The sequence below is a fragment of the Notamacropus eugenii genome, chromosome 2 (genome assembly GCF_028372415.1).
Source record: "Notamacropus eugenii isolate mMacEug1 chromosome 2, mMacEug1.pri_v2, whole genome shotgun sequence".
In the NCBI taxonomy this organism is placed as follows: Eukaryota; Metazoa; Chordata; class Mammalia; order Diprotodontia; family Macropodidae; genus Notamacropus; species Notamacropus eugenii.
In genome coordinates, this window is record NC_092873.1 from 157134506 (window position 1) to 157157213 (window position 22708).

At 36.1% G+C, this 22708-nt stretch overlaps 1 protein-coding gene across 3 annotated transcripts in view; it reads right to left on the minus strand.

The window, feature by feature from the left end:
• The window catches only part of CEP162 (centrosomal protein 162), a 116608-nt gene that overhangs the window by 64933 nt on the left and 28967 nt on the right, over positions 1–22708 (minus strand). For 2 of the 3 annotated variants that reach the window (XM_072642728.1, XM_072642727.1), the window contains exons 4-9: positions 13684–13827; positions 13078–13258; positions 9518–9585; positions 8593–8696; positions 4296–4326; positions 3756–3872 (exon numbers count right to left, since the gene is read on the minus strand). In XM_072642728.1, coding sequence (XP_072498829.1) covers positions 3756–3872; positions 4296–4326; positions 8593–8696; positions 9518–9585; positions 13078–13258; positions 13684–13827 — 645 coding nt within the window. Of the gene's footprint in view, positions 1–3755; positions 3873–4295; positions 4327–7828; positions 7871–8592; positions 8697–9517; positions 9586–13077; positions 13259–13683; positions 13828–22708 lie in introns of those variants that run through there. The other variant, XM_072642730.1, reaches the window with a different exon arrangement.

The window sequence follows — 22708 nt, forward strand, 5'->3', positions numbered from 1 at the left end:
GGCCTGTGACCCAGGATGACCTGAGTTCATGTCTAACCTCTGACCAAGAATAGCTTTATGACCCTGGGTTCCCTCTGTGTTACCCCAGGAAACTTTCTAAGATTCTGAGTTGCAAATGTGCATTGGAACTGAGACCACCCTACATCAATGAAATCACAGGCCTGGGCAGCAAAACAGATGTGTCTGGATCATTTTTTCAAGATACCTTCAAAGTAGAGATGCTTGTCAAAATCTAAATCTTATGAACTCTCTGACTATGATGACAGTCATAAGTTAAAGGAAAAACAATGTAAGAATTATGAAGACATGAATTTTGTATACAGTAGGCCATGGAGAATATGTGCTATAATTATTATAGAGATCTCCCAGTATGAAACCCTCACCACTGATACAGTATAGCAGCTCATCTGTAACTTCAATCTTAGAGAGTTGCAAGGGGAACTCAGTGGCTAAGTAACTTGACCAAGGTAACATGGTCAGGAAACATCAGAGATAGGGCTTCAACCCAAGCAGACAGGACTCCAAGACTGGCTGTCTCTCAGGGAAATAATGAAATTATGTCACACTAAATATGATTTAAAGTGAAAAGTTATTGTGTTAACTTGTTTGATTCATATAGATTTAGAAAACTTCATCCTATACAGTGAATGGGTACATACTTTATGGCTGATTAAGTATGTGGTTATCTTTATTTTTAAAAAGAATATAAGGGGCATCACATTACTTACCTTCTGAAGGGGTAAGGGAGGGGCTGAAGGGAGGGAGAGAATTTGGAAATCAAGAATTTTTAAAAAATGAATGTTAAAAATAAGCAAGTTTTTCTTTTTAAAGGAAGGCTTGTGTTAAGATAAATGAAAAATAAAGAGTATAAGACTTGTTCAAAGACATAATTCTATTACTCTACTATGACATAGTTACCAAGGGAAAAATAGATTCAGTAGTTTTTATTTTGATTTATACCACTACTTCCAGAAAGTAAATCTGCTATGAGTGTAGGAGGTCTAGAGGTAAACATTTTTCCCATATAATTTTCACATTCTCAATGAAATTGTAAATACAAAATGTAAACAGAAAAATATTAAAACAACACAGGCCTTCTGAATTTAATTTTTTTTTAAACTGCATGTCTGCTTTTTAATCTTGTCATTCCTTCCTTATGGAGAAATACAAACTACTCTGTATTGAGTTGAACTTATTAATCTGTTTGCTACTACTATAAATAGTAGCCAAATTATAAGAAGAATCTAATGAAAATTATGATCTCAAATTTTATGCTGAAGATTTTAAAGTCTAAGGCAAATTCAATTCAATTTAACATTTACTAAGCATCTATTAAGTGACAGCACCATTACTGAGGGTATGAAAACTAAAATGAAGAATACAATTCCTCTCCTCAAGGAATGTATATTCCATCAAAACTTGAAAATGTACACAGGTAAGTAAATCCAACATAATATAGGAGAGGGAGAATGTTAACAATGTTCAACTTAACTGAGTCCTATAGGAAGATAAGAATTTTGGGACATGTGGGAAATAGTAGTGGGGGTGACAACATTCCAGGCATGTGTAAAGGCAGAGGTAAGAGATAAAATGCTGAGTTCAAGGCACAGAAAGGTCAGTTTGGCTGGAATACAAAATCTGTGAAAGGTAGCAATGTGAAAAAATCTAGAAGTAGATGCAAAGCAGACTGGGATAGATATAGATATCCAAGAGTTTATCCTAGAAGCAAGACAGAAGCACTGAAGGCTTCTAAGCAGAGGAATTACATAGTGTAACAGATCTGTGCCTTAGGAATATTACATTGGCAGCTGTGGCAGATGGAATGGAAAGTGTGGAAAATGGAAGTAGGAAAACTAACCAGGAAGCTCTGGAAACAGGGTGGCTGTATTAATGAGAAGGGGCAGATGTAAAACATGTGACAATACAATCAGCAACTACTAGCAGCTACTGGCTGAATATGGGAGATTAGGAAAAAGAACAATCAAGGATGACGTCAAGGTTATCAACGTCAATGACTAGAAGGATTGTGGTACCCTTAACAGAAACAGGCAAGTTTGGAGGAGGGACAGCTTTAAAGAGGAAAATAATGAGTCTGATTGTGGATGTAATGAATCTGAGATAATAACAAGACAAAGGTGGAGCTGTCTTGAGTTCATGAGAGAAATTACAAGAATACAAAAGTCTGGTGAAGAAAAAGAGGACACAAGGCAATCAATTCTTCTGCCTATAGTCAGCCATTGCTCTCTCCAAAGAAATTAATGGCCTCTTAATTGCTAATCAAGTGTTTTTTCTCAATCCTCACCCTTCTGGAGACCTTCAGAGTCTCTGACACTGATGCTTGCCCTTTTCCCTCCCTCTAAGATTTCATGATAGTATTCTTCCTTGGTTTTCCTCCTATCTGTTGGATCAATCTTCTTCACCCATATCACACCCTCTAGCCACAAGTACCCCTGAAGGCTCTGTCCTGGGTCCTCTTCTTAACTTGGTGATCTCCTCAGTTTCCACTGTTTCAATTACCATCTACATACAGATGACTCAGATCTACTTATTTAGTCCTAAATTCTCTTCTGATCTGCAGTCTCATATTTCCCAGGCACCTTTTTAGATATCTTGTACTTTCTGTCCCATATGCATCTTAAAACTCCAAATGTTCAAGACTTGAATTAATGATCTTTTCCCCAAACTCTCCCCTCTTCCTAAATTCTCTACTGCTGTTATGGGTACTACCACCCTTGTCAATCACCTAGGCTCACAACGTAGGCATCACCTTAAACTCCTCATTCTCTTATCTCTCATGTCCAATCAGTGGTCAACATCTATCTCTTGTGTTCGCCCCCTTCTTTCATTTGAAACTACCACCATCCTGGTGAATGCCCCCTTCTCCTCCCACCTTCACCTTTAACCCTCAAAACCTTGCTGGTTGATCTCCCTGCCTGAGGTCTCTTACCATTCACCAAGTCCAGCCTCCATTCAGCTATCAAATCGATCTTCCATATCTAATGCTATCTCCTCCTACCACACCCTGAATCCCCTGCCCAATTCAGTAAACTCCAATGGCTCCCTATCACCTCCAAAATCAAGTATAAAATTCTATTTGACTCTCAAAGTCCTTCTTAACCTAGCTACTTTCTACCTTGCCAGTCCACTTTAATCCAGCGGCACTGACCTCCTTGTAGTTCCTACAAACAAGATACTTCATTTTCCAACTCTGCCCATTTCCTCCAGCTGTCCATGCCTGGAAGGCTTTCCCTCCTCATCTCTGCCTCTAGACAGTATTCTTTTAGATCTGATCTGATATAGTTATCTTCAGCAGTCCCTGCCATATCTCCAAGGACAAGTCATTTAAGTTCTCTGAACCCCAGTTTCCGCCTCTATAAAAATTAGGATGTTCAATGAGTGTTGTCTAGGGTGCCTTCAAGTTCAAAATCTGATGATCCCAAGGTATAAAGAAGAAATGTATCGTAGAAGAGCCAGGACATACAAAGAAGAGAAACTAACATCAAGTCAATGCCAAGAATTTTAATGACTCCAGCAATATCCCTTCCCTTATTAGGCAAATTAGGATCACCTTGTTACAATTAAACCACAGATATGATTTAACTGGTTGAAATTCTTAAATCTACAGATTTCTTATCAAATCCTTAGAGTCAAAGTTGTTATAGCAATATTTTTATAGAGATGAAGCTGCCATAAATAATGACAATTTTTAAAAAGCTGCATAGTTAGAGAGCAGACGGTTTTCAAAACATCTTCACCTGTCCCGGTCATTTCATTATCAGTGACTTCTGGCTGTGCTTCTACTTTGGTTGTTCCTTTATCTTGAAAATTCAGTTCCACTTCTGCAACTGAATCTAATGAATCCAGCAGCACAACTAAAAGAATATATGAGAAAAAAATGAAATAAAGAGGACAATTTGTGGTTGTCTACAATAAGAGCATTTGAGTTACATATTCTGTATGTACCAAACAGAATGAAAATGCTTACGGACAGACAGACACATAGATTAAATATACATATTATATCTAACAAACTTGATATGATTACATCCATTTACATTTTAGGAATGAGGGGAAAATAATGATCCTCTCATCTTTCTATAAAGAAAATAATAAATTGGAAATTATTTTAAAACTACATTAAGATAAATTTGAGTTATCTATAAGGAATACATTATTGATAAGATGTGCAGAATCTCAGTCCCCTATTTAGGATACTAGTTTTTCTAGGAGGTTTTATTTGTAGCTCTGACAAATCTTGTTGCCTAATTGTAATCTTAATTATAAAAGCTACTCACCATTGGCTAGCATGCCAGTTTTTTCTTCTTTCTAAGTTAAAAGAGAAAAAGTGTAAATTAAAATTATAAATTAAAAATGTACATTTAAAAACTAGTATAAAATTACTTTCATATCAACACCTTTTTTCCTACTTCTTAGAACATGAATGAATTTGTACCTATTGTCATAGGAATGCTACCCATAGTTAAAAATATTTTTCTCTTCAATATAAATTAGACTAGTAACATACAACTGGCATGAATAGAGCTCCAGAAAGTGTCCAAGGAATAAAAAAATATATAGTTATCCCACTTTGAATATGGTTGTATTCTAGTTAGACTAGCAGGCTATATACTAAAGAAACTGGACAATTATAAGGCTCGTATGAAGAACCACTGAAATTCAGATATCTAGCCCAATACTCTCATATTCAGATGAGGAAACTAAAACACAAAGAAGAATTCATTTGTGCAGGGGCATTCAATAAGTTGGCAGAAGAGCTGGACTAGAGCTTGTTTCTCTTGGTTTGCAAAATTATTTTTATTCTATCACACTGAAAAAAAAGGCAAAGGATGTTATGTCGTACCCAAGTATCACAGTAGGAAAGGGCTGTAGAAGTCATTTTCATCTAGCCTCCTTACTTATGGCACAACTGACACATGGCATTACCTTCAGTAAAAGGGCATTCACTGTCTCCTCAGGCAGAGCACTCCACTCTAAATCCTAACAGAAAAGTTCTTCCTTATGTTGTATCAAAATTTTTCTGTCCTTCCTACTCAATGATAATCTGACTTATCGAATAATACAGAACCAATCTTTTCCTCTTCTCCATGACAACCTTTCAAATAACTGAAAACAACTATCATTTCTTCCTTTCATTTCATCTTCTCTAGAAAAAGCAAATCAGTTTTTTTAAACATTTTTCAAAGGAGACAATTTGCAGTAATTTTACCAATTGTAGTCACCTTATTTTGAACCTTTCTGTTAGTTTCTTTGAAAAGAATTTGATATGCAAAAGCTGAAGAGGATACTATACATGCAGAGGGACCAATCTAGAATATAGCAAAATTATTATCTTTTCCATTCCAAGTATTATAATAAATTGATAGGTACATAGAATATTTACATTTGTAAAGCACTTTATATAATGATGATAATCAGGAGAGCCTCTCTGATTTGAACTAGGGACATTCATGGAACATGTATGAGGATGGGCCAGCATGCTGGCACATGTTAAAAAGAATATGTGCAATCAAACTGATTCCTGGATGGTCCCTATAAATGGGAATTAGCCACTGAGAAAGCAAGGGTGATTCATTTAATAAACTGTAAGAGGAGTAACTATATGCTCTATAGCTTTTTTCCTCTTTACAATGGGTGGCCTGGGACTTATTATAGCCAATTAGGCTACCTAGACCACTAACATCTTTTGAACTGGATCATCTCTTGCTTCTGGTTTGCTCAAACTTTTCTTTAATTTAACTCGTATTTTCAGTTCCACATTTTTTTCCGTTCAGTCCCTCCCTTACCTTTAGAGAAGGGAAGAAATATGATACCTATCATGCATATGAAGTCATGAAAATACATTTCTGCTTTAACCACATCTTCTAGGAAAAAAGAGAAAAGAAAATAGAGGAAAAAATATTCTTCAGTCTGCACCCTGAGTCTAGCAGTTCTCTCCCTGGAGGTGGATAGCATTTCATATGACAAGTCCTTTGGAGTTGTGGTGAGTCACTGTACTGATCAGAGTTACTAGATCTTTCACAGTTGATCATCTTTATGATATTGCCTCTAATGTGTAGATTTCCTCCTCATTTTGCTCACTGTACTTAGCATCAATTCATATAAGTCTTCCCAGGTTTTTCTGAAACCATGACCTTCATCATTTCTTACAGCACAAACAGTATTATATCACATTCATACACCATGACTTGTCCAGTCATTTTCCAATCAATGTTAGCCAGACTTCCTCTACTGACTCTGTCCCATTAGCCCCTTTGCTTCAAGATTAGAGTCAAAGGCTTTTGGGTAATATGTCTGTGGTCAAATTGAAGGTCATTTGAGATTGAATGCAGGGAAAAAAGCTTTCTGCCAGTGGGAAGGTCCCTGGCTCCCTCCTCTCCCTTATGACAGAAAAACCTCTCTGGGTGGGGCTTAAAAGTTAAGGCTATGTAGTTTTTCAATTTATCTTCCCTAAAAGCTTCAGGAAAGTAATAACATTAATGTATCACTGACAAGGTTGTGAACTGGTAAAGGTATTCAAGAAAGCAATTTGGAACTATGAACAGAAAGTTACTAAATTGTGATTAGCTTTTGAACCAGAGATAACACTACTAAGGCCTATACCCCCAAATTTTTAAAAGAGGAAAAGGACCCATATATACAAAAATGTTTGCATAGCAGTTTTTTTTTGTAGTGGCACAGAACTAGAAACTAAGGAAGTTTCCATCAACTGGAGAATGACTAAACTATGGTATATGAATGTAAAGGAGTATTACTGCATTGTAAGAAATGATGAAAAGGTCAGGTTCAGAGATACATGGGAGGACTCATATGAACTGATGCAGAATGGAGTGAGCAGAACCAAAATAACTTAAATAAGGACTAAACATCATAGAAACTAACTTTGAAAAACTTATAAACTCTGATTAACACAATGACCAACCAGAATTTTAGAGGATGAATGAACGGTACCTCATTATGGGAGAGGTGGTATTCTAAACATGCAGAATGAGATACACAATTTTTTACCATGACCAATACGGGAATTTCTTTTTTGCCTGACTATGCATATTGTTACAAGTTTTCCTTTTTTTTTTTCCAGCAGAGGAGGGAGGAAGTAGGAGAGAAAATAAATGCTTGCTAACTAGGAAAAAAATTCTCATTATAAAACAAAACTATCTTCCCTAAGCAGTGGCATTATTCTTACCAATGTGGGAAACATACTCCACACACAAAAAATACTTTTTGTTACTTTTAGAGTTTTCCACAAATCTGTCCTGAGGATTATCACTGCCTCTGAAAAAGTTTTATATTCTGTATATGGAAGGTATCATCCAGAATAACTTACCTTTGTAGAGTATTTTATCATTCTGAAGTGCTTCATAACCTAATTTGATCCTTATAACTGATAAGCACAAGAATTACCCTAATTTTATAGAAAAGGAAGCAAACTGGGGCGGGGAAGGCATGCGTGAGGGACAGGGAGGAAGTGTCCCTGCTTTCACAGGCATGTGGGAAACTCCTCTAAAACTTCTCGCAGGTAGTTACAAAATGAAGTGGAACAGGGCTTTTCCTATGTATGTAAAATGAGGTAGTGGGAAGAATATGGAATTTAGATAAAAAAAATCCTTGGTTCAAATTCCAGAGTTCATACTTCCTCTGTAATTCCTCATATATCACTCAATCTATCCAAGGCTCAAATCAAAATAGGGACAAGAAGATTATTTGTACTACTTGTTTCATAGAACTATTATTGCTTGAAACATAGTTTTTAATCCTTAAAGTGCTATACACAATTTCAATCTATTATTATTACAGCAATATCTGTTACCTTTAATAATCAGCTGAGGAGAACTGGAGGTAGATGAAAGAGGTAGGGTAGGAGAAGTGGCATCAAGGCCCTCTGGATTACCCTCCTGGGTAATGAAAAGAATTTAATCCATTGCTTTTGCCAAGTATATTCCAGTATGCCTTTTTCCTCACCATTGTAAATACATGGGTCTGGGAGGAGGGGGGTTGGGAGGAATTTGTTTTTGTGCTCTAAAAGAACTGACTGGCTTTGCAAAAAAAAAAAAACAAAACACAAACCAAACAAACCAAAAAACCAAAATTAATATGCTTTATAGTAGATTTGCAAAATAAATTTTATTTACATTTCTTTTTTTTTTAAAAAAAATTCACCTTTATTTTCAGTTCCATATTCTCTACCTCCTTCCTTCTCTTCCTCCCCTCCTCTTACATTTTCAATTACAGAAGCCTAACTTTGGAATCTGAAGAGCTATTGGACAGGGTATGGGCCTAATGTCTGGAAGACCTGGGTTCAAGTCTACCTTTGATAGTTATTAACAGTGTAAACCTGCTTAGGAACTATCAGTCACCAGAAATTAGATCTGCCTTCTGGGGAATTTCCATCAAGGAAGTTCTTTATGCTGATAAAACCACAGACTCTTAATAACGTCATTCTAAATTTCTGAAGATGTTTTCTGGATATTAAAGAACCATGAAATGACTTGGGAAGCCAAGGATACGAACATTTCAACATTCTAAAACCGAAAGGCAAGATTCCAAGCTGTTAAATACTCAATAGAGGCATACCTTGGCTGGAGAGTTGAGATTTTGCTTCTTTTGATTTTCTTCCTTTTCAGTAGGTGACAATACATCAACATCTCCCTCATCTTCAAAATCATCACTGTAATTTTCTGATGGAAAAAGAAAAACACACACAAAGGGAAAATACTTCAAAACTTTTAAATTCCAGAAAAATGTCACATGGGCTTCCCAATAAAATGAAGCATAATAAATCATTTCTTCCTAAGCCAACATGAAGGTATTTTAGGTTAAATTTGTCCTACTGAGAATGTTTCATCTCACAACTATTTTTAGTAATATGGGATTTAAAAAAAAAAGTTTAGATATTTTCAACAGGTTTTCCACAAATGCAGTCACAGCCATTTCCTTCTTCCTCATCCCTCACATCCAGTTAGTTAAAGTTTAGTCCACTGTACGTCCGTATTCACCTTCTGCCATCTGCTCCTTCTCTTCACTCATAAGCAACACCTGTTGTCTGTGCCTCCTATATGGTCTCCCTGTATCTAGTCTCTTCCTTTTCCAATATGTCTTTCCTTATGGGGGAATCTCTTGCTTGCTCACCTAACCCTTTGCCAGCTGTTATGCCTTACTTTCTGACAGATGTGCCCTTTTGCCCACTGAATCACCTGAGCAGACTCAAGATTATCTATTTTGTGGCAATAAGGTAACTATAAATTTTCAGTTTTAGTATGTCCACTGTTGAGATGAGACTACAGTACGGACTATTTTAAATGATTTATGTAAGTTTGTAAGCAGCCAGAACTATAACCCAACCTGCCTCCCTGACAATTCAAAGCTCCTTCCACAAAACCACACTGATTTTACTTTTAACTAATGGTATTCTCATCTTACAATGTCTCTTTCTACTAACTGCTAAATGCAGCTCATATTACATCTTTAATAATATTGCTTAAGACCAACATGAAATTACCTGCTATTTCTTCATGTTTGGAACCATCCTCATTTTCATCTTCAGTTGATTCCATTTTGGTTTTATTTCTATATAAAACATTTGTGTTAATTAGGACTATATCTGAACTATGTTATTATCAAGTCAAAATTCTAGGCACATATATGTTATCTCTAAAAACATTAATTTCCCTAACCACTCTTGTATTAAAACAAAAGTTAGGGCTTTGGAGATTGATGGAGAATGTTTCAGAATAGGAACAGAATCCTCATTTATTAAATGCTTACTATATACTAAGCAGTGGGAATACAAAGACAAAAAAAAGGTTTTTTTTGGGGGGGAATCAGTCCCTGTCCTCAGCAAACTTCATTCTAAAGCAGAAGAGACAAGAGGAAGGTGGCAGCAACTGGGCAGGATAAGGAAAGGTGGCACCTGAGCCGAGCTCTCAAGGAAGCAAAGGATTCACTGTAGAAATCAAATCATGGACAGCAAAGAACACTGAGGAGTGGTCAGACAGACACACAGAGAACCAAGGAAGAATAAACTTCATCTATCAATAAAAGTACAGGAAAAAACAGTAACTGATTCCAGTACACAGATACGACTGATCTCTAATTAATGCAGAATTTTGTAATTATCTGTATCAACTTCATGAGATGCTGACCCAAGAAAAATCAAAGAATGGTCATAAACATTTGGAATCTTGGAAGTCCAATCAACACTTAGAACAGTGAAAGTGCTTAATAAATGTTTGGTAAATAATGAGGACAGATATTAGTCAGTCAATGAACATTTATTAAATGCCTACTGTGTGCCAGGCACTGTGCTAAGCACTGGGGATACAAAGAAATGAAAAAAAGACAGACCTTACTCTCAGAATATAATGGGGAGGCAACATACAAAAAACTCATTATAAACAAGCTATAAACAGCACAAATAAGAAATAATAATTAAGAGGGGTTATAAAAGACTTCCCATAAATTCCCATGGAATCCAGGAGGCTGATTTGAGAAGGAAGAGCATTCCCAGCATTGGTGATGGTCAGTGAAAACGCCCACAGCAAGGAGATGGAGTATTTTGTGTGAGGAAGAGTGAGGAGGCCAGTATTACTAGATCGGAGTATATGAGAGGTGTGATAAGACTGGAAAGGTAGGAGGGGGTCAGGTTAGGAAGGGCTTTGAACACAAATAAAGGATCTGATATTTGATCCTAGAAGTTACAGGGAAATTTGTTGGTTAGTTGTTTTCAGTTGTGTCTGACTCTTCGTGACCCCTTTAGGGTTTTCTTAGCAAAGATACTGGAATGGTTTGACATTTCCTTTTCCAACTCATTTTAGAAATGAGGAACTGAAGCAAAGAGGGTTAAATGACTTGCCCAAGGTCATACAGCTAGTACCTGTCTGAGGTCATATCACCTCACTGCCCCATATATGGAAATACTGGAGTTTCCTGAGTAGATGGTGTTACATGGTCAGGCCTGCACTTAAGGAAGATCATTCTGACAGACAAATAGAAGATGGTCTGGAGTGGGGAGAGACTTGAGGCAGGCTGACTCACCAGTAGGCTATTGTCCAGAAGTAAGGAGATAAAGGCCTGCACCAGAGTAGTGGCAGTGTCAGAGGAAAGAAGTGGACCTCTGTGAGAGACATTATGAAGGCAAAATCAACAGGCTTTGGCAACAGATTGGATATGAGGGAAACCCATGGTTATATATTAGATGTCAAGCTAATCCTAGGGTAGAAGCTGAACATGGGCCAAAAATCAAAGATCCATTAAAAGAGCAAAAGGATTTTAGGCAGGCCCTAATTATATCAAATATAATGCACCCCATGAAACAATATCTGTCATTTCTGTTTATGACAGCCATTCAATTTGTCTTTCTCAAATCCACAGGGAGCTGCATTTCCCAGGAGGCAAGATTCCAGGCAGGCAGGAGGGTGACAGCAGTATCAACATAATCTGAACCAAAATCACTCACTACAATCAGATGATGGTATAGCCAGTGTCCTGTTTCTTACCACTTCTCCTAAGATCTCACTGTCTCTCCACTCATTTTCCTTCATTCACTTTGTCATCCCTACCACAATTTTATGATGTCAGAGAAAAAAATAAAAGTCATATTTTGGTAAGCATTTATATGGCCAGTCTCTTCAATTTTGTTTAAAAACAAAACAAAACCAAAATCCCAAACGGTAATGTTACATTTCTTCTTATTAAGGTTAAAAGTACTATGTTTTTAGCTTAAATATATCTTGTATCCAAAACAGTTTGTTCTGATATATAATGATATTATTTTCTATTCTTTCAATCCTAAACAAAATTAAATTTCTATTTTTGATGTAAAATAATTATTTGAAGGGAGATATTACAATAGAAACCAGAGTTCTTAGTACCTGCAAGTGTGTACTTCCTTATGAGTACCTAGCAAGAACTTTTCATTTCCAGTTTATTAAAAACTGAGTTATATATGGTATTCATTATTTGCTGGATTAACTATTCTCTGTGTTTTCATTGATTGTACCCTGGACTTGATTTCCTGGTTATATCAGTATTTCTTACAGTACTAATGTAACATACCTGAAATTTTAATAAATTTAATGCTAGTGCATAATAAATATGCCAAAAGGAGCATAAGACTTTCAATGGCACCATGGCCTTTGATAAACCTATAAAGCAGAAGAAAATAACTTCTAGTGAGTAGTATCAGAAGAGGAGTCTGAAGCTAGGTTTCCCTGACAGCAGGTCCAGAACTCTATCCATGGTATCAAACTGCCTTTTCAATTTATAGATAATATGCAACAATGGTGTATGCAAGTATTAATCTCAGGAGACATATACCCTACAATCTGAAGTGTATGCATATTCTTAAAAATTCCTACATTTGCTTCTTTCTCAAAAACTGAGTGACAGATGTTCAGATAAATGATTTCCAGTACATTATGACATAGTTACATTTCATCAAATTTAGTTACTGAATTAAATGATGGCAACTCCTCTAAAACTGTTTTCTTGCCTTCCTGAAAATCTTTTTCAATATCCTCTTAGTGGTGAGTACACAAAACACTATTTATTGTATTCCCTACCTTAAATACCACTTTCTTTTTCTGTCCTCTTTTTGGATTGTTCATTGCTGTTGCAATGATACTCTGGGACTCCATGTTGCCTCTCATTATAGAAAGTGGGTCTGATAAACTAACTACTAATAATGTTTTAGTGACTTAATGTCATACTCTACCATATTTTCTTCAAATAAAGAGTCCTCTGGAATGAAGAATACTTTACTCAAAGGAATGGGTAACTCCACTTTAGCCAGAGGAATTTCAGAAAAACTGGAGAGGTAGGTAGAGCAGGATGGTCTTTCTAATGCCTCTCCAGTTATACAACATAGGCAACTTTCTATTCTGCTTACAGACAAGAAGAATCCTTGATATATACATATAGCAAAGAACTGAGTAATGATCTAATTTCTGTTTTTCAAATGTAAGCAAAACTTTGGCCTCGTCAATTTATATACTTATCCTCAGTGACACACTATAAAAATAATACATTTAAATTTTCTCTCTGGGCATATTTTGACATTACCTGAATAAATCTTTTAATTGTGTAGACTCATTAGAATCCAATTCCTTATTTAATTTTGAATAATCAATGGTTGATGTTAAGCCTTTTTCAAATATGGCAAAAAATCTTTCCTTCTCTTCTTGTTCTTCTAATGTATCCAATCCCAAAATGCCAAGATTAGGCCCAGAAGCAACAACTGAATCTAAATTAGAAAGAAATGTTTAACAATGCATAAAAATTTTTAGTAAATTTACTTCAATAATAAACATGTCCACACAAAAGTTATAACAACCGTAAAAATAACCAAGACTCTTTATACCTAATTTTCTCTTTTCCACTACCTCCCTCACCATATCATAGATGAGAAATTTACAAATCACATATCTGGGCATAAGTGTTCCACAGAGGTCACCTAAAGCTTCAAGGAAGTTTACTAAATCATTTTAGGCAAATAACTCACTCAATCAAAGCCCTTCAGGGGAAGAGGTTCCTAAACATTCCCAGATTAATTCATTCTTCAAAATGTAGAAGTAGTTTTAATAACTATAGTTAATCAATTAATCTCAACCCTATTCCTCCAAACACTTGCCCCTCCATAAAACAAAAACCAAAACTTTTTTCTCTTACCATTTGTTTCTAAACTATCTCTGCTTATCACAGAAGTCCCACTGCTCCTGCAGAGGTGCGCCTTGCCAGTAGCTTCTCCCACCTCAATAACAGGCTGGGAAACCTTTTGTGATTTCAAAAAGTTTACATTTGTTCCAAGTGCTCCTAGGAATGAGGATAAACGCAGTTGAATATTTATGTTCAGAAAAAGCTTTAGGGAAGAATGGAGTATTTTAATAACCAATTACTACAATAAAATTTTGTGTTGAAGCCATAAAAAAGAATGCAATCTAGCATAGGAGTTATGTGATATTCCATCAAAATTCACTAAGAAAAAAGTCTAAGTAGATAATTTCATTACTCAAAATACAGCTTCTTTTAAAGATTACATTGAAAAAATAATTGCAGTATACTGGTTCATGATTTGTAGTCATATGGCATGGAAAAACACAATCTTCAAAGAGTCAAAATCACAGTTAAAACAATGAGTAATAGTGCTCTAGTATGGTAAACATAAGCAGACATTATCATATTATCAAAGAATACTGGTCATATAAAAGTTGTGTAAAAGATATTTAGGAAATATATAATTGGAAAAGGAGTTGGTCCAATTATGTAGCAAGAAAGAAGAATAACACATAGAAATGCTATGATGGTACCCACAAAACATTAGAAAATGCTAAAGAGAAAATTTCCAAGGCACTGGGACATATCATTATATGGATTACTTTTAGAAGGGAGTAGACAAGTGGCACTCAGTATGAGAACATACTGATGGGATGCAAACTGAACCATTTAAGGAAGTACCCACAGTAATGAGAAAGTCCAGCATACACTCAAACATTTACTATGATATTCCCTATACTTTCTATATACATATATGTGTGTATGTATAGATGTGCACGTATATGTGTGTATGTATATATATATGTATATATATATATATATATATATATATATATATACATATATATATAATTTCCCAAATGAATGCTTCTGATTTACTGAATCACAAGCATTTAATCAATATGCTATGACAATTTAGGAAAGGCTTTCTGCCCTGACCTCTTTGTACTTGCACTTATTATCTTTAAAGAACTTGAGTTAGACTTATATGAATTGTGTTCATGAACTTTGGGATTATAAACTAATATAGAAAGAACCTAAAAGTAAATCACATAATAAATATTATTTATAATAAAGAACTATTACAGAATAAAATACATCTTTTATCAATGGAAATGTCACATCAAAAACAGCTGTGGAAAATATTAATTTTTAAAGATACCATTTTTCTCTACATACTCATTCCATAAAGAAAATTTGTTACAACTTCCTAAACAAGTTTAATCAATATAAATTAACTGACATAACTGAAACAGCCTAGAAACTATCTTAGTCACAAATATTTGCCAAGAGAGGTTACAGACACAACTGTGTGTTTGTATATTCTGTTATATAGAAATATATACACATATATACATACATATATATGCACACACATTTTCATGTGTAGATACACATATAGACTACATATGTACACATGTAATTCTATATAACAGAAGATTTATAAGCAATATTATCCTAAAATTATGAGAAGGAAGCTTGGTGAGAGACTCAGTTAAGCAGTCACAGAACTAGTGAACTTGAGGGTTGGAAGGGACCTCAGCAGCTCTCTACTCCAAACCATACCTGAGGAAATCCCCATTATGCCAGAGGAGACAAGTGGTCAGCAGGCCTCTTTTTTAAGCCCCCAAGGAGAGAAAGGACTTAGCGCTTCTTAAGGAAGAAGATTCAACTTCTGGCCAGCTCTAGCTGTCAGAAAAGTTTTTCCTGAAATTAACATTAATTTTTTTTCATCTTCTACTCACTGCTCCTGGTTCTATCCTTTAGGTCCAGAAAGAACAAGTAATCCAAGAGCATTTATGGATAACACTGGAAGAATATCAAACATAAAAAAAGAGACCTGCAAAAATTTTTTTTGACAAGCTCTCTTCAATACTGAGGACAGTAAAAATAAAACAGTTGGATGGGGAATTAGAAAAGGTGTTGAAGAAAAAAAGATGAGAAAAGTAGCTGTATTTTTTAAAAGCATCCATAATAGACACATAATAGAGGTAACAAAAAGTCTGAAGACATTGATTGTCCAGGTATTTGTAGCAAGGGAAGATACCAAGGCATAGGAAAAAATTCTGATCTTGTTTTCACTAACATAAAAAGGTGGTTAAAAGAATATCAGGAACTGTATACCCATACGTCTATACTGACACCTCTAAATAATTTTATGATGATAATCTATAGTGCATCATGGGAATCTTTCATGAAAGTATAAGAAAAGAACAAACAGGTTTTGATAAATGATACTGTAATAGCAGACATCTTTACAAAATCACACAACTGACCAAAAGGTTGGAAAACACAAACACTATTTGTTGACTATAAAAATGCAATTGCTTTGGTAAAGCAAAGAGATACCTTAAAGGCTTTCCATTAATGCTGAGTTTTTCCCTTACATATCTCAAAGCTACGTAAGACTCTCTGAAAGATATAGCAGAAAAAAAAAAGGTCAATCTAACTTCTAACGTTATAGAAGAAATAAAACAGGTAAACATCAGTCAATAAGCATTTATGAAGTGCCTGTTATGTGCCAGGCACTACACTAACGTTGTTGAACTAAGATTGTTTGTAATGGGGAGGCTCGTGGTGTATGCGAGCAGGCTGCAACATATTATAAGAAAAGAAATACAAAGGAGAAGAGTTATAAAGGATCCCATTCAAGAAATCCAGAACCAAAATAAAAGATGGGCTAGTCACAGAATGAGCATAGGATAAGTGATGAACAGGCCACATGTTCTACTGGTATTCACAGATTGTTAAGAAACAGAGAAAAAGATGCCTCCCTGCAGCAAATTTATAGTGGCACAAGATAGGCAGGCATGGAAGGTTTGTGATCTACAATATTGAAGAGACTAGCCACACTAATAGGATCACAGACCCACAAGAGTATTTTTTGTCTCAGCTTTAACTGCAGAATTCAAAAGGAAGTAAAAAAGACACTTAACTATAACATACATCCTCCTTTTTGCTAAAAAACTAAGCTTAGTTCTAGAATACAAATTTGTGTATAATTATAAATTCTATCAAGTTGATTGGGAGTTACATTTTTTGAAACAGAAAGTTTGATGTCCTGCAACTTTTTAAACTTAACTAACTCACAATCATCACTACACTTAAAGCATTCATTGAGACTACTGAGAGAAATTAAATGAATAAAAATAGTAATTCTTATGCAATGTTTTTACTTGTTAGAAATGCCTTGTGAATACAACTGAAATAAAATCAACCACAAAATATGAGAGAGAGAGAGCATTTGGAACTCAAATTTTTTTTTTTTTTAAGTTTACTTGTGGGGTGGAGCCAAGATGGTGGAATAGAAGGACATACCTCTAGAAGTTCTCCTTGGGCAGCCTATAAAATACCTGTAAAATATGACTCTAAACAAATTATAGAACAGCAGCAGTCACAAAACAACAGAGTGAAAGAGATTTCCAGCCCAAGGCAGCCTGGAAGGCTGACAGGAAAGGTCTACCATGCTTGACGTGGAGCAGAGTCACAGCAAGGACAGGACTGGAGCAGTTTTCAAGGCACCACAGCAGTAGCTGCGGGTCTGCGATTCTTAACTCACAAATGCCAAAGACAGCTTCAAAGGTCAGTGAAAAAGCTCTTTCACTTGGGTGAGAAAAGAATGCAGTGGTCTAGCATCCCAGGCAGCAGCAGCTTCCATTGTTGGAGCCCTGGCCTAAAGCCCCTGGGGGAAGTGAACAGTTGAATCTCAGGCCTGAGTGGCAGCTCTGGGGTGAGGAGAAGTGCTGGCATGGTGGAGGCTCTGGAGAAAGAATCCTGCTCACAGATCAGAGAGCAGGCCAGGAGAGGAATAAATTCCTCTCCCTTGACTGTGCCACCTTGGAGGAACTGGGAACTTACAGGTCCCCAGAGTATACCCTACTCTTGACAAAGAACCCAAAAGTCAAGTAACTGGCTGGGAAAATGCCCAAAAAAGGAAAAAAGAATAAGATAAAAGAAGGTTACTTTCTTGGTGAACAGGTATCTTCTCCCATCCTTTTGGATGAGGAAGAACAATTTAGATGTTCGGAGGAAGACCTAAAAGTCAAGGTTTCTGCATCCAAGACCTCCAAAATAAATATGCAATGAATGATCTCAGGCCATGGAAGAGCTCAAAAAGGATTTTGAAAATCAAGTAAGAGAGGTGAAGGAAAAACTGGGAAGAGAAATGAGAGAGGTGCAAGAAAATCATGAAAAGCAAGTCAACAACTTCCTAAAGGAGACCCAAAAAAATGCTGAAGAAAATAACACCTTTAAAAATAGGCTAACTCACTTTTCAAAAGAGGTTGAAAAAGCCAGTGAGGAGAATGCTTTAAAAAGCAGAATTAGCCAAATGGAAAGGAGGTGCAAAAGCTCACTGAAGAAAATAATTATTTAAAAATTAAAGTGGAGCAGGTGGAAGCTAATGACTTTATGAGAAACCAAGAAATTACAAAACAAAACCAAAAGAATGAAAAAATGGAAGATAATGGGAAACATCTCATTGGAAAAACAACTGACCTGGAAAACAGACCCAGGAGAGACAATTTAAAAATTATGAGACTACCTGAATGCCATGACCAAAAAAAGAGCCTAGACATCATCTTTCATGAATTTATCAAGGAAAACTGCCCTGATATTCTGGAACCAGAGGGTAAAATAAATATTGAAAGAACTCACCAATCACCTCCTGAAAGAGATCTGAAAAGAAAAATTCCTAGGAATATTGTAGCCAAATTCCAGAGTTCCCAGGTCAAGGAGAAAATACTGCAAGCAGCCAAAAAGAAACAGTTCAGATATTGTGGAAATACAGAGAGGATAACACAGGATCTGGCAGCTTCTACATTAAGGGATCAAAGGGCTTGGAATATGATATTCCAGAAGTCAAAGGAACTAGGACTAAAATCAAGAATCACCTACCCAGCAAAACTGAGTATAATACTTAAAAGGAAAAAATGGTCATTCAATGAAATAGAGGACTTTCAGGCATTCTTGATGAAAACACCAGAGCTGAATAGAAAATGTGACTTTCAGACACAAGAATCAAGAGAAGCAGGAAAGAGAAATCGTAAGGGACTTTACTAAAGCTGAACTGTTTACATTTCTACATGGAAAAATAATATTTGTAACTCTTGAAACTTTTCTCAGTATCTGGGTAGTAGTTGGAGGGAATACACACACACACACACACACACACACACACACATATATATATAGACAGAGGGCACAGGGTGAGTTGAATAGGAAGGGATGATATCTGAATAAATAAAAATTAAGGGGTGAGAGAAGAATATATTAGGAAGAGAAAGGGAGAAATAGAGTAGGGCAAATTATCTCTCATAAAAGAGGCAAGAAAATGCTTTTTCAATGGAGGGGAAAAGGGGGGAAGAAAGAGGGGAAAAAGTGAAGCTTACTCTCATCACATTTAGCTTAAGGATAACATGCACACTCAATTTGGTATGAAAATACCAAAGGAAAGTAGGGGAGAAGGGGATAAGTGGGTTATGGGAGGGATGACAGAAAGGAGGGCAAATGAGAGGAGGGGGGTAATTAGAAGTAAACACTTTTGGGGAGAGATAAGGTCAAAAGAGAGAATAGAACAAATGGGCAGACAGGTTAGGATGGAGGGAAATATAGTTAGTCTTATACAACATGTCTATTATGGAAGTCTTTAGCAAAACTACACATTTATAGCCTATAATGAATTAACTTGCATTCTCAGTGGGGATAGGAGAAGAGGGAGGAAGGAAGAGAAGTTAGAACTCAAAAGTTTTAGGAACGAACGTTGAGAATTGTTTTTGCATGTAACTGGGAAATAAGAAATACAGGTAATGGGGTACAGAAATCTATCTTGCCCTTCCAGAAAAAAGAGAAGATGGGGATAAGGGAAGGGTGGGATGTGATAGAAGGGAGGGCATATTGAGAGAAAGGGTAATCAGAATGCAAGGGGTAATGGGGTGAGGGAGGGGAGAAATGGGGAGAAAATTTGGAACTCAAAATCTTGTGGAAATGAATGTTGAAAACTAAAAATAAATAAATTGGAAAAAAGTTTACTTGTAATTGAGAAAAAATAAAAATAAATTGTATACATATACCTATTCTATTTATTATCTCCTGAAAATCTTTTTTCTCCTATAACTGAAAAAAAGATTTACTGATGCTTTTTTCAATATCCATCACTACTTTCCACTCTCTCCCCAATCCCAACAGAAAGAATCCTTCCCTTATAACTAATATGCATAGTCAAGAAAAATAAACAGATTAAGTAAGACTGAGAATTCTGGACTTCAGTCCACTAACTCTCTGTCCAACAGTGAGAAATATGTCTCAGAGGTTTACTTATTTTTCACTTACTCCTTTGAGTGAAAGTCAAAGAGCTGAAGAATATTATCTCCTGTTACATCATTCAAAGGAATTATGTGCAATTTTGTCATAGGTAAGTAAGAAATCTTGGTGGAGATCCTCAAAAAGCAACATTTTGTATTACCAAACCAAATGTTTCTTTTATAGCTAACAAATAAGTACACTGTCTTTAATTTTAAATTACATCTCTGCGTAGCTTTGGTTTTCAGTTGTGTCATACTGTTTGTGAGGCATTTGGAATTTTCTTGGCAAAGATACTGGAGTGCTTTGCGATTTCCTTCTCCAGCTCATTTTACAGATGAAGAACATCTATTAAGTGTCACAGGCCATATTCGAACTCAGGAAGATGAGTCTTCCTGACCCCAGGCCTAGCGCGCGCGCGCGTGCATGCGTGCGTGCGCGCGTGTGTGTGTGTGTGTATGTGTGTGTGTGTGTGTGTGTGTGTGTGTGTGTGTGTGTGTGTGTGTGTAGGGCCAGAATATAACATTACATTAAAATTAATGCTAGTCACAATGCTATTTTCTTCTCTTCCCCTCCCCTATTTTCAATATATCATATCATTTCATATCATTGCTATGAATATCTTGGGGGAAAATTAAAAAGAAATATGCTTTGTGTTTAACAATAAAACCTCAATATTCTTCTGGTGTTGGCACAGATAATATAAAAGGCAAAACAGAGGAACATGATTATATAAAAATAGAAATTTAAACAAGTAAAATCAATGCAGTTAGAAAAGAAAGCAATAAAGACTGGGAAAAAAATCTTTTCCTTAAACATCTGATAAAAGTCTGACATCCAAAATCTAGCAGCAACTTAAACAAATCTACAAAACTAAGAGTCAATCAATAAAATTAGGAGTCAATCCCTTATAAGGGGTCAAAGAATATGAATAGTTTTCAAAGAAGAAACAAACTATCAATGACAATGACGACAACTGTCAACTGGCAATGACTGTCAATGACAATTCAAAAAAGTGTTTAAAATTGATCATAAGTGAAATGCAAATTAAAATATCTCAGAGGTATCATTTCACACCAACCAATTTGGCAAAGATGGAAAAATTCAATGTTGGAGTGACTCTGAGAAAATAGAAAATTTATGGCTGGTAGAAATGAAATGGTTAAACCTTTTTGGGGAAAAAAATTTAAATTATTCAATAAGTAAAAATCCCATTTTACCATTCTCTTTTGTTTTGTTGAAGAGCTGAACTCATTCACGTTTTCTTTAATAACTCCCCTTTTTTCCCCAGTTAGCACTTGGCTTACGTGAATTATAGCTTCAAATCTTCCCTATCTCATTCCATCATCTAACATCTTGTGCTACGTTCATTTGTGGGGCTTTTTTCAAAGGAATGCTATTTTATTTCATTCCTATATTTACTCCTTTAAACCCTTCTAAAATGATGGGGAAGATAACTTCTTACACATTCTATTTTTTTACTCTCTGTATGTGCCTCATACAGTTTTGAAAGACTACCTTTGCTTCCTCCTCTGTCTAGCTCACACATTAGTGCAATAACATTCTGCCTGCCTGCCTGCCTGCCTGGATCTCTCATATGACCCAAGCCTTACAGACATAATTCCTGAAGGAAGAAGTGTGGTATGGAGGAACTTAATCATTATGCTGTGTCACAAGGCCCCATTCTATCGAATCACCTTACATTAAGCCCCTGTCCATCCTCAGATCAGAAATCTGATTGTTGATCCTTATTTCCTCACACTCAAAGACTCCCTTAGGGAGCCACGAAACCCCCTCCTTTGGAGTACAGTATAGTTTTAAGAATCCCAGTTTTGACAGGTTTCCTGAGGTCCCTCCTCATCTGTGAAACCGCTCAAAGCAAAGCTTGTGTTGCACATCTCTACCTCCAAGGAAATATATCTTGATATCTCTCAAGCCTTACCCTGCCTCTGGTGGCAACTGGCTCCTGTTCCTCCCTCACCCCTCTATACTCAGTTCTCTTTTCTTACTTTCCCAGAGCCCCACAAATAGAAAAAAAAGAAAAAATCACTTCTTTTCTTCCTGAAATCTTGCTAAAATCAAGTTGTATTGCTTCCCCTGATTCTCTTTCCGTACCGGGGGCAACTAGGTGGTGCAGTGGATAGAGCACCAGTGCAGGAGTCAGGAGGATCTGAGGTCAAATCTCACCTCAGACACTTGACACTCACTAGCTGTGTGACTTTAGGCAAGTCACTTAACCCCAATTGCCTCATCCTGGGTTATCTCCAGTCATCCTGTTGAAAATCTGGTCACTGGATTCAGATGGCTCTGGAGGAGAAGTGAGGTTGGTGACCTGCACAGCCCTCCCTCAAAACAAAGTCAAGTGCAAGTCATGTCATTATTTCTCTGATGGCATCATCTTCTTTGGTAAGGAAGGACGACACACACATTTCCTTCCTTACCTCCTCCAGTCCAAGAAACTTTCTTCTGTTCTGCCCCAAACCCAAAATACTCCCTCAGTTATGTGGCAACTCAGATTTTCATCTGTGATACACTCATTAATTCAATTCTTCTGGCTTTGAATAAATGAAGGATTTTTTAAAATTTATTTATTTTAAGTTTTCAACATTTATTTCCACAG